This window comes from Kogia breviceps, chromosome 6 (assembly GCF_026419965.1).
Source record: "Kogia breviceps isolate mKogBre1 chromosome 6, mKogBre1 haplotype 1, whole genome shotgun sequence".
NCBI classification, from domain to species: domain Eukaryota; kingdom Metazoa; phylum Chordata; class Mammalia; order Artiodactyla; family Physeteridae; genus Kogia; species Kogia breviceps.
The window spans coordinates 59074952-59086992 of NC_081315.1; the positions used below are offsets into that span (position 1 = coordinate 59074952).

The following is a 12041-nucleotide window of genomic DNA, read 5'->3' on the forward strand; positions in this document are numbered from 1 at the left end:
CTAAGTAGTTAGGAATGGACATGTTGAGAGAGAGAAAGGGAAGAGTCAAATGATGCTGAGATTTAAACCTTGGGATCTCTCCTAATAAGTTGATGTCATTAATGGAAACAGGGAGTAGAATTGGGAGGAAAAGTAAGTTCATTTGCAGACATTATTTCTTTTAGATGGTGCTGGATATCTGCTATAGATAGATGTTATTTCAAATAAAATTTTATAAGGTAAAAGAGCGAGTATTTTAAAATCATTTTAGTAGATTGGTCTTCAAATTTTAACCTAGTTGAGCTAAAAAAAAATCCTGTGAAAATTCTTCATACATGATAGCCACTAATGCTCATTCTGAATTATAGATCGTGTTCTATGCTGTAAGCAAATTCAAATGTACTCTTCAGTTTTGTTGTACTAGTGTTTTGTTTATTCTTGATAGCCTGCATTGAATAACACATCCTTTTGAGATATTGGACTGAGGTTTGACACTTTTTATTAGGGATTTCCAATACAGTAGTGTTCGTTTTCATGGAAGCACACTTACATTCTTTCCTAAGTAGGACCTGAAATTGAACATTATTTTAAAAATTAAACCAGAGTTGCAGTTGAATTTGAAAATAATTTTCATATTTTTTTTCTAATTAAATTCATGCTCAACAAAGCCAAACAATATTAAATATAGTCAATTAAAACTGAAACTGAATAGTGAATATCTCTGTATTCAGCTTGCTCCTCGCTTTGCACGGTTAACTGGTTTTTCACAGAAATTAATTTTGTTAACTTTGCTGCTTTATCCATTCTTTGAATAACTCTTTTGGCCTCAATTTTCTTTAGCGTTGAGGTTTTTTATTACCATTTTCATTGCAATATTTGGGACTAAAAGGTTTTCAGATAACATTTCTTTATTTCAAATAAGAAAAGTTTCTGTTGAAAATGTTTATTTTTATTAGTGGGCTTTGTTTCTGCTGTCCTAATGAATCATAGCTTGTGTATACCATGGTCAAGTTACCTAGGTTTGTTCTTCCCACCCAGCCCCCCCAATTTGCTTAACAAATCATCTTGGAAAACCAGGCAGACCTTTCTCCTTCCCTAACCTTTTCTTTTCAGCCCCACACGAACTGCTTAACAGCACTGGCAAAACATTTGTGTTCTTTAAACATGAAGACAAATGATTAACCTGTCAAAAATGTGAAAACAGAATACACCAGATGTGCATTAGAGCAAATGAAGCTTGTATTATGCATTTTTAGAACTTATTCAGAATCTTGTTTAGGAACATTTGATTCCCCTTACATCCAACAAAAGACATAAGGGTAAAACAGAAATTACGTTTTGAGCAAATGGATGGAATTAAAAAACAAACAAACAAGCCCCTGCAGCTGAGCTCATTAGTTTCCCATTTTATCTTACATTTTGTTTTTCTAGTGGGAATGGGTGTAACCAACTTGGCTGGATTGAATGTGCACATTTTGCAGCATATTTAATGCTGCAGTTTTATTTGTTTTATTTTAATGGCTTACATAACTATAGGCAAGTTCTCTATTTTTCCAGTGCACATTTGGCTTGTTTTCTGAGTATTTCTTTTTTATCTCGTTAAAAAAAAGACATTTAAAACTTGCTTTTTAAAATTTCTTGGAAGAAATTGGCCTTCATTTTGCTTGTCAACTTAGCTTTTTTTCTCCACAATACAAATGCCCTCTGAAATTCTTTCATATCTAATATAGATATATCTTATTGATATTTTTTGATTTTCTTTATTCCTAATCTTATTTTTTAGCATTTACTAAACAAAAAATACTAGTATGAAAAATATCTTGACTTAATGGAATCAGTTTTCTATTATGCATATTAAGCCATAGTAGGTACTATGGCATATGTGGAAATAGTTGAATTCTTTTAAAGCATACTAAGTTGTTGGCAGGTAAGGGATATGATTAGAAAACTGGACCCACTACTGTGTGTTCCTCTTAACACATAGTTCTTAGGATTGAACATCAGTGCTCCAGTTGGAGTCTTGTCAAAAGGATATTCCAGCAGACTTGTCCAAAGAGTATTCGCGTCTACTGAGTAGGACACTGCTTTCTGTATGGAAGTTGGTATTGTATCATATTTGAGAGTAATGGATATAAAATTATTGAAATGTAAATTATTTTTAACTCATAGATTGACATGCTGTACTTCAGAGTATTGTTTGCATTATTGAAACAATTTGATTATATAAAGAAAAATGCTAAAACACAGAATTTTTTCAGGGTAACCAATTTGAAATTTTTCTAAATTTCCCCCTCTCATGTGTTAGTTTAAAAACTATTTATGTGTGAATGACTCCAAAGATGATTAGGTACGATTATAATTATTATAGATGAATTATTGATATATTACAGCTGGTTCTTTTGCTCTCCTTCATCTCCCTTACTCCAGCCATAGTGGCCTCTTTGCCCTTCTTTATACGCACTAAGTGTTCTTCCTTCTCAGGTCTTTGGACTCATTGTCTCATCTGTCTGTAATGCTCTTTGCTAATTTGCCTGACTCACATTCTTATTCAAGTATCACCTTAAACAGAGAGGCCTTCTGTAACCATCCTATATAAAGTATTAATTTCCACTTCCCAATATCACCGGATTTCTCATTATTGTGTTTTTTTTTTTTTGGCTGCGTTGGGTCTTCGTTGCTGTGCTCAGCCTTTCTCTAGTTGCGGCGAGCAGGGGCTAGTCTTCGTTGTGGTGCACAGGCTTCTTACTGTGGTGGCTTCTCTTGTTGCAGAGCATGGGCTCTAGGGCGTGTGGGCTTCAGTAGTTGTGGCGCACAGGCTTAGTTGCTCTACGGTATGTGGGATCTTCCTGGACAGGGCTTGAACCTGTGTCCCCTGCATTGGGAGGCGGATTCTTAACCATTGTGCCACCAGGGAAGTCCCCATGTATTTTTTTCAATTATAGTTTTGTCTGGATATATGCCCAGGAGTGGGATTGCTGGATCATATGGTAATTCATTTTTAGTTTTTTGAGGAACCTCCATACTGTTTTCCATAGTGGCTGTATATAATGAGATTTTCATATTGACTTATCATGGGAAGAGCTGCCGGAGACACACAGAGAATGGTGTGTCTCTAGTGGTATGTTCCTTATTGTATTTCTTACCCTTCAAATAAATCACATTTTCTAGGTACAAAATTGAAATTTTTTCAGGTTAAGTTATGGTATTATGGAATATTAGAAGTATGTATGCAACTAGAGATTATCATACTAAGTGAAGTAAGTCAGAAAGAGAAAGACAAATACCATATGATATCACTTATATGTGGAATCTAAAATATGACATAAATGAACCTATCTGTGAAACAGAAACAGAATCAGGGACATAGAGAGTAGACTGGTGGTTGCCAAGGGGGAAGGGGATGGGAGAGGGTTGGATTGGAAGTTTGGGATTAGCAGATGCAAACTGGTATATATAGAATGGATAAACAACAAGGTCCTACTGTACAGCACAGGGAACTATATTCAATATCCTGTGATAAACCATAATGGAAAAGAGTATGAAGAAGAATATATATAGGTATAACTGAGTCACTTTGCTGTAGAGCAGTAATTAACACAATATTGTAATTCAACTATACTTCAATAAAAAACAAATTTAAAAAAGTTTAAAGTAAAACTAAAAAATATATATATTTTTATGTGTTGAATTTGAGTTAAAATGTTAAAGATTAAGAAGGTATAGTTTATGTTTGGAGTCTCCTCCATGATCCTTTGAAAATTCTTAGTTTTTACCTTGATTCCTTTTTTCTCCTTTCTTTATTCAGTTGCATCTTTTTTTCCCCCCTAATGGAGGAAAAGTGACATTTGAATCCAATAAAGTCTCAATTCTTAACTCTTTCTCCTTCCAGCTTCTGTAACCATTTGTGCAGCAATGAGCTGCCTCCAGACTGTACCACTCACTGAGATATTATTTCTACTGCTACATCTTGCTACTTTTCTAGTTCCTTCCTTTCTTTATGGTAAGGCAGGTCAGACAAATTTCACACAAAGGTAAGTAAAAAGTTCTTCAAAGATTTCAAGACTCCACTGTCAGCTTTTATCATGGGTTAGTTTATAGGTTTAATTTTAAGTTTTTTTTTTTTTTGGTATGCGGGCCTCTCACTGTTGTGGCCTCTCCCGTTGCGGAGCACAGGCTCCGGACGTGCAGGCTCAGCGGCCATGGCTCACGGGCCCAGCCGATCCGCGGCATGTGAGATCTTCCGGGACCGGGGCACGAACCCGTGTCCCCTACATCGGCAGGCGGATTCTCAACCACTGCGCCACCAGGGAAACCCCGGTTTTATTTTAATTTGTCATCAGTGTTTCTAAAGTATAAGTATCATCATTGTATATACTTATTTATTAGTTATTTATTACTGTACAACAATAATATCACAAATTTAGTGGCTTAAAACAACACACATTTACTATCTTAGCTTCTGTGTGTCAGGAATATGTATACAGCTAAGCTAGGTTCTCTGCTTCAGGGTCTCATAAAGCTACAATCAAGGTGTCAGCTGGGGCTGTGATTTTATCTGAGATTTGAATGGGGAAAGTTCCCTTCCAGATTCATGTGGCTTTTTGGCAGAATCCAGTTCCTTGCAGGTTTCTGGACTGAGGATCTCAGTTTCTTGACCCATGGCTCTCTCCATATGCCACGTCACAACATTGTAGCTTGCTTCTTCAAAGCCAGTAGGAAGAGAGACTCCTCCAAGATAGGCATTACAGTTTTATGTAGTGTAATCAGGTATGCACGTTGCAACTCTCATCCGTATGCAAGGGGAAGGGATCACACAAAGGCATGAACACGAGGAAATGGGCCACCCTAAAGTCTCTCTGCCACGAATCATTTTTTATATCTTAACTTAGTTGAATGTTTCTCTTATTCAGTAATTTTTGCTACTTGTTTAGATGTAGTGATAACTTTGGATTTTCTCCTTTTCTAACCAGATTCCATTGGCCGAGACATCCCCAAAATGCTTGAATTATTTAAAACTGGACATGAAATTAAGGTAGATGAAGAAAGGGAGAACTTTCTGGAGACCAAAATAGGAACAGTAAGTTATAGTGAAAATTATTCAGTAACCCCTTTTATTTTTTGTTTAAGTGATTCATTAATAATTTATAACATACCAGCCCTTTGAACTTGTCCTTGTCAGTAGCATTAGGAGTGGCACTAAATATATACATAGATAATTTTTTTATGGGTTGAATTCATAAATTTTAGTGGTACTTTAGAATTCCTTCTTTTCTAGAGTTATGTGCCACTCTCTGACATTTACTTGTACTTTGCCTTATTAGTCTATTCTATGTTATTTTTGCTAATATTTTGAGCATTTTGGGAGTTGGGTCTAGATCTTACATGTACTTTATAGAGTATTGCATAATGCTGAGTCCATAGTAAGTATTTAATGCTACTTTAATGGAATTGAGTAATTTGCTTTATTTTAATGAATTGTTTCTGATTATCCCTGCTTGTGTTTTAAAAGCTGTTTGCCCACTTATAGAAGGTGCTGGAAATTAATTTCCAGAGCCATTTTGGGGACACTAATATAGCTAAATCAGATTTTTATAGGACTGTGTTTCAAAAGATATAGTTTTTTGCTAATATTTCTTAATCCTACAGAATTTCTAACATGCCTATTTAATGTATGTAATTTTTTCCTGTGCAGTAACTATAGGAATAATAATAATATTGTTAGCCAAATTTAAACAGTGCCTATCAAGTGCTAGGCACTATTCCAGACATTTTTCATATATTCTGTCTTTTACTCCTGAACCCTATAAGAGGTAAATTATCATCCCTAATTTATAGGTGAAGGGATGGAAGCCCAAAGAGGTTAAGTAATTTTTCCAGTGTTTCACAGCTAGTATGAGGCATACTTGGTATTTAATCCTTGGGAGTCTCCTCAAGAGCCCAGTCTCTTTAGCCTGTCTTGCCTCATGACTGGAGTTATTTGAAGAGCTATTATTCCTCCTCCCATCCTACTCCTGCAAGCAATTCTGCATTATAGCCCACCACTAATAGTCCAAACTCATTGAGCTGTACCTGTTGTAAATCATCAGAAATATATAAAAGGAACTTATCTAGTTTTATGGAAGGAAAACTTGCTTTAGAAAGGGGGCAAAGCAAGTTTAATCCAGTCAGGGATTGGGAAACCCCCCATCGCTTTCATTATCATCAAAGCTTAGCTCTAATTCAGTTGGCGTTGAGCTCTGCTTGAATCTGATGTTGGAATTTCCTTGTTCCCACAAGGCCCTTGGCAGTGTGTCTTGTTTCTCAGGGATGGCAACATTGCAATGTGAAACACAACAGAAAACCAAATACAAATTTTAAGAGACTGTTCTAGAGCTGTAGAGACTTGGGCTAGAATACCTGTTCTGCTACTTAAGGGATGGCAGATTTTAGACAAGTTTCTTTTATTTTTTTAAAAAAAATGTTTCTTTAATTGAATTATGGTTGATGTACAATATTATATAAGTTACAGGTGTACAATATAGTGACTCACAATTTTTAGAAGTTATAATACATTTATAGTTATTATAAAATATTGTTTATGTTCCCCATGTTGTATAATATATCCTGGTAGCTTATTTTATACATAATAGTTTGTACCTCTTAACCCCTTACTCCTATATTGCCCCTCCTCCCAAACAAGTTTCTTAATGTTGTTGTGTCTCAAATTTCCTCATCTATAAAATTTATATAGTAATATCTATTTCACAATGTGGTATCAAAGATTAAAATTTTAGAATGATAACACCTATTGTTACTGTTTTAGTTGGACTGTTTAGATCTGTAAAGTATCTTTATAAGACTCTTTCTTCCTAGATGTATCTTTTTTCTTAAGTAAAGTTTTCAGTATATTGAGTAGTTAATAGTTTATTTAGATCCTAACTCAATGCATAAGAAACCGTGGCATCTCATTCATTCTTTTTAACAAATACCATAGTGATTAAGACGTGGACTCCAGACCAGACTACCTGGATCTTTTAGGGACATAATGCTTTTTCTTAATGAAAAAGAAATTAATCTGTGTGCCTGAAAAGAATCTTTTCTGAGTATTATTTAAATAGTATAGTATAGTAGGAGGTTAAGAAAATGGGTTTTAGATTCATATGTGTGGATTCAAATCCTAGTTCCTGATTAGAACTGTGTTACCTTGCTCTCTGAGCCTCAGTTTTCCCCCATTCCCCATTTTCCCTATATGTAAAATGATGTTGATAATGATATATACTTTCTAGATTAGGAAGGAATAGATGAGATAATGATCTAATAACTATTAAACAGAATTCTACTTCTGGCTAAGATGGAGTAACAGGGACCTGATTTACTCTCCCACCTAAAGCAATTAGCATTACCTTGATACCAAAACCAGACAAAGGAGATGACAGTCCAGCATCATTCATGAATATAGATATTAAAATTATAAACTAAACTTTAGCAAATAGAATCCAGCAATGTATAAAAAGAATAGCATATCATGACCGAGTAGGGCTTATCCTAGGAATTCAAGGTTAGTTTAACATTCAACAATCAATCATTATAATTGACCACATTAACAAACTAAAAATCAAAAGTCATGTGATCATCTCAGTAGATACAGAGAAAACATTTGATAGAATCCAACACTTGTTCCTGACTAAAATGTCTCAGAAAACTAGGAATAGAAGTTAATGTCCTCAACCAGATAAAGGGCATCTAAGAAAAAGCAAGAGCTGATATCATAGTGATGAAAGGCTGAATGCTTTCCTCCTAAGATCAGGAACAAGATAAGGATATCCACTCTCACCACTTCTGTTCAACATTAATCTAGGGATTCTAACTGATGTAGTCAGTCAGGCAAAAAATAGAGGCAGCAGATTAGAAAGGAAGAAGTAAAACTCATTTTTCAAAGGATGACATGATCTAGATACTAGAACAAGGAAGTGAGTAAAGTAAGTTGAAGGATACAAGATCAATATACAGAAATCAGTTTGCTTCTATATAACAGCAATGAACATTTACAAATTAAAATTTAAAACTAAGGAATGCCATTTATAGTGATATTAAAAAATATGAAATACTTAGGGATAAATCTGACAAAAGATGTGAAAGATCCATACACTGGAAACTTCAAAACATAGTGGAGAGAAATTCAATAAAGAAGCTCTAAATAAATGATGGAATGAATCATGTTCAGGGATTAGTAAACTTAATATTGTTAAGGTGTCAATTATCCCCAAAGTAATGTATAGATACAGTACATTCTCAGTCAAAATCCCATTAAGGTTTTTTGTAGAATTGACATGATTCTAAAATTCATGTGAAAATACAAAGGATCTAGACTAGCCAAAACATCCTTAACAAAGGACAAAGTTGGAGGTCTGTCTGATTTCAAGATTTATAAAGCTACAGGAATTAAGACAATGTGATATTGATGTCAAAGAGACAAAACAATCAATGGAGTAGAATAGAGAGTCCAAAAAAAAAAAAAAAGGACAAAACACATATGGACAACTGATTTAAAGCAAGATGCAAAAGCATTTTTAATGGCGAAACAAGTCTTTTCAACAAACGGCACTAGAACAATTAGATATCTGTATCTGATAAAATGAACTTTGATCCACACTTCATACCATATATAATTACCTCAAAATGTGTCAAAGACCTAAATGTAAAGCTTAAAATTATAAAACTTCTGGAAGAAAATGTTGGGTCAGGGAATAATTTCTTAGATATGACACCAACAGCATGATCCACAAAAAAACAAATTGATAAATTGTACTTTTAAAAATTAAAAGCTTTTTCTCTTTAAAAGATACTGTTAAGAGAATGAAAAGGTAAATTGCAGATTGGGATAAAATATTTGTAAATCATCTGTCTGATAAATCCACGATATATAAAAAACTCTTAAAACTCAACAATAAAACAATACAGTTTTAAAAATCAAAAGATTTGAACACACCTCACTAAGGGGTGACAAACACATGGCAGACAAATGACAAGCACATTGAAAGTTGCTCAACATTATTGTAGTTGTTAAGGAAATACAAATTAAAATCACAATGAGATATCATTACACATCTATTGGAATGACTAAAATTAAAAAGACTGATCATACCAATGTTGGTGAGGACGTGGAGCAACTGGAATGTTCATATGCTGCTGTGGGAATGTAAAATGATGCAACTTCTTTGGCAAACACTTTGGTAGATTAAGAAGTTTAATACCCACCTACTATATGATCCCACTACTTCACATTTAGATATTTACTTAGGAGAAATGGAAACATATGGTTATGCAAAGATTTGTAAAGAAATGCTTATATCAGATTTATTTGTAATAGCCAAAACCCAGAAACATTTCACGTGTCCATTGACAGGTGAATGTATAAACAAACTTCGTTATGTCTATACAATTGAATATTCTTTAATACAGTAAATAAAAAGAAACGATGCATGCTTTAACATGAATGAATTTTTTAAAAATCATGCTGAATGAAAGAAGCCAGACAAAAAGAGTACATACTGGGTGATTCCACTTATGTAAAATTCTGGCAAATGCAAAGTAATGTATAGTGACAGAAACTAGACTGGTAGTTGCCTTGAGGACAAGGTGGCTGGGATGGGGTGGGGAGGAGGGATTACAAAGGAGTACAAGGAATTTGGGGGATGATTGACATGTTTGTTATCTTGACTGGTGATGGTTTGAGTGTATACATATGTCAAAACTTAATAAATTGACACTTTAAAAATGTGCAACATATCCCTTGGAATACTGTTTAGCAATAAGAAAGAACAAACCATGGATACATGCTATGATGTGGATGAACCTCAAAAACATTATGCTTAGTGAGAGAAACCAGATGCAGAAACCAAATTTATGTGAAATGTCCAAAAGAAGGGTGAAACTGTAAAGACAAAAAGTAGATTAGTGGTTGCCTGGGGCGAGGGGTGGGAAGAAACAGGCATTAACAGTAAATGTTCCTCAGGGATCATCAGTTTTAAAACTGATTTATGGTGTTGGTTGATAAATGTACTAAAAAATCATTGAATTATAAATTAGAAAATGGTGAATAACATAATATGCAAAATATGCCTCTATAAAGTTATCAAGTATACCTCAGTAAAGTTGTTGAAAAATGAATAAAAATCTGTCTACAATTGTATCTAATACAATATAACTATTCCATAAAAATATGTATTTTTATAATTATCAGAGGTAACAGATTTTTTTTTAAAAGATTTCAAAGCAAAGTAATATATCTTCCTTAATAGTTGGCGATTTCCACGAGTAATGTTATTCTTATTATATAGTTGGAAATACTAAAGGTTTATTGTTGTTGTTGCTTTGTTTCTGCTGTTGCCACCTGTATTTAGAATGAGTGTGCAGATGAAGGGGCACTGACAGCATTACATGCCCATTCAGGGTCTGCCTCATTTGGATAAAAGGGGGCTATCCAGGGCTTCCCTGGTGGCGCAGTGGTTGGGGGTCCGCCTGCCGATGCAGGGGACGCGGGTTCGTGCCCCGGTCCGGGAGGATCCCACATGCCGCGGAGCGGCTGGGCCCGTGAGCCATGGCCGCTGAGCCTGCGCGTCCGGAGCCTGTGCTCCGCAGTGGAAGAGGCCACAGCAGTGAGAGGCCCACGTACCGCTTAAAAAAAAAAAAAAAAGGAGGGGGTTGGCTATCCAGAGCAGGGTCAACAAACGATGTACGGCTATGGGCCAAATCCAGTTGTGGCCTGTTTTTTTTTTTTTTAACCTGTGACCTAAGAATCATCTTTACAATTTTAAATGGTTTTTAAAAATAAGCAAAACAACGAATTTGCAGAGATTATATGTGGCCTACAAAGCTTAAAATATTTACTGTCTGAATCTTTAGAGAAAAGCTTTGCTAACTCCTAATCTAGAAAGATGTTTTGAGGGAGAGTGAAATGTATTAGTTTTGTGTTTTTATTTGCCTGTATGGGAGAGACTATCTTACTTTAGTTAAATCACCTAGAATTCCCTTGTTATAATTCTGTACTGCCACATTGCTTCAGGATCCATTTCTAATACTGCTGTAATGTGAAATTGATCTTGAGTAGTTTAAGTTGGTTTTTCTTCTGTATCAAAGTGATAAATACAATCAGTTGAATGAACTTTCTTAATTATCTGACTTGAGGATTAGCATCTTGGGTATGAGAACTCAACCACTAATGCCTTTTGTATATCAGAACTTTACTAATGCTCTTATAGCCAGCCAGTATCTAACATTTGTCCGCATTACTTGCAGGTAAATTAGTTTCCTTCTTAATCTTTCCTACCATTTGTACCTATAGTTTACATATTCATGAAATTGTTTATGTCTATACGCACTATCAGATAAGATACTCATATCAGTGAAAATGTCATTCAGATGATATATTGAACATCATGCTGACAGAACGGACGATTATTGGAATATTTTATTTTTCAGTCTCTTATATTGCTGTTATACAATCACCATTTATTTTCTCTCTTGGCATGAAGAATAAGTTGGTTGGGATAAAAGTGAGTTGCTAAATGATCAGGTTCAAGGGAAATGTCTTAAAGCATAAAACTAAAAATAAAGGTTTACAAGGGAGAAAAAGCACATTTCTTCAACTGGACCTTAAGTTTCTTAAAAATTTAAATTATGACTCTTTCCACGAAATAGAAATGAAACTAAGACAGATTCTCAAAAAATGAAATTGAGACATAATATGTCTCAGTATGTATATTCTAAATAGCAGTTTAATTTCAGGTAGTAATTAGATAATTTACAAATGATTAATCTGAGTTTAATATTTAGAAAACAATATCATAGTTATAATTCTGCTGCCCAGATAAACCTGTTGACATTTAAAAATTTTCAAATTAACCTATTCACTTGGTTAAATTCAAGCGGTTTGCAAAAATGGATAAGGGAACACTAAATCCCATCACTCTGCAACTGTTTTCTTATGGCACTACTATTAATAGTTTTATCTTGTCCTTCCAGAAATGTTACAGCCTAAACACCCTTATAAAAATATATATTATATATGATGAATCAGTATT

General features: G+C 34.4%; 1 protein-coding gene across 12 annotated transcripts in view; it reads left to right on the forward strand.

Annotated features, from left to right (window-relative positions):
• MRPL1 (mitochondrial ribosomal protein L1) overlaps nucleotides 1-12041 on the forward strand; it is a 107273-nt gene that overhangs the window by 64395 nt on the left and 30837 nt on the right. For all 12 annotated transcript variants that reach the window (XR_010841034.1, XR_010841033.1, XR_010841031.1 and 9 more), the window contains one exon: nucleotides 4950-5056. Coding sequence is in view for 8 of the 12 variants with exons in the window: in XM_067035887.1 (XP_066891988.1) it covers nucleotides 4950-5056 (107 nt within the window). In the remaining 4 variants the exon portion in view is untranslated. The remainder of the gene's footprint in view (nucleotides 1-4949; nucleotides 5057-12041) is intronic.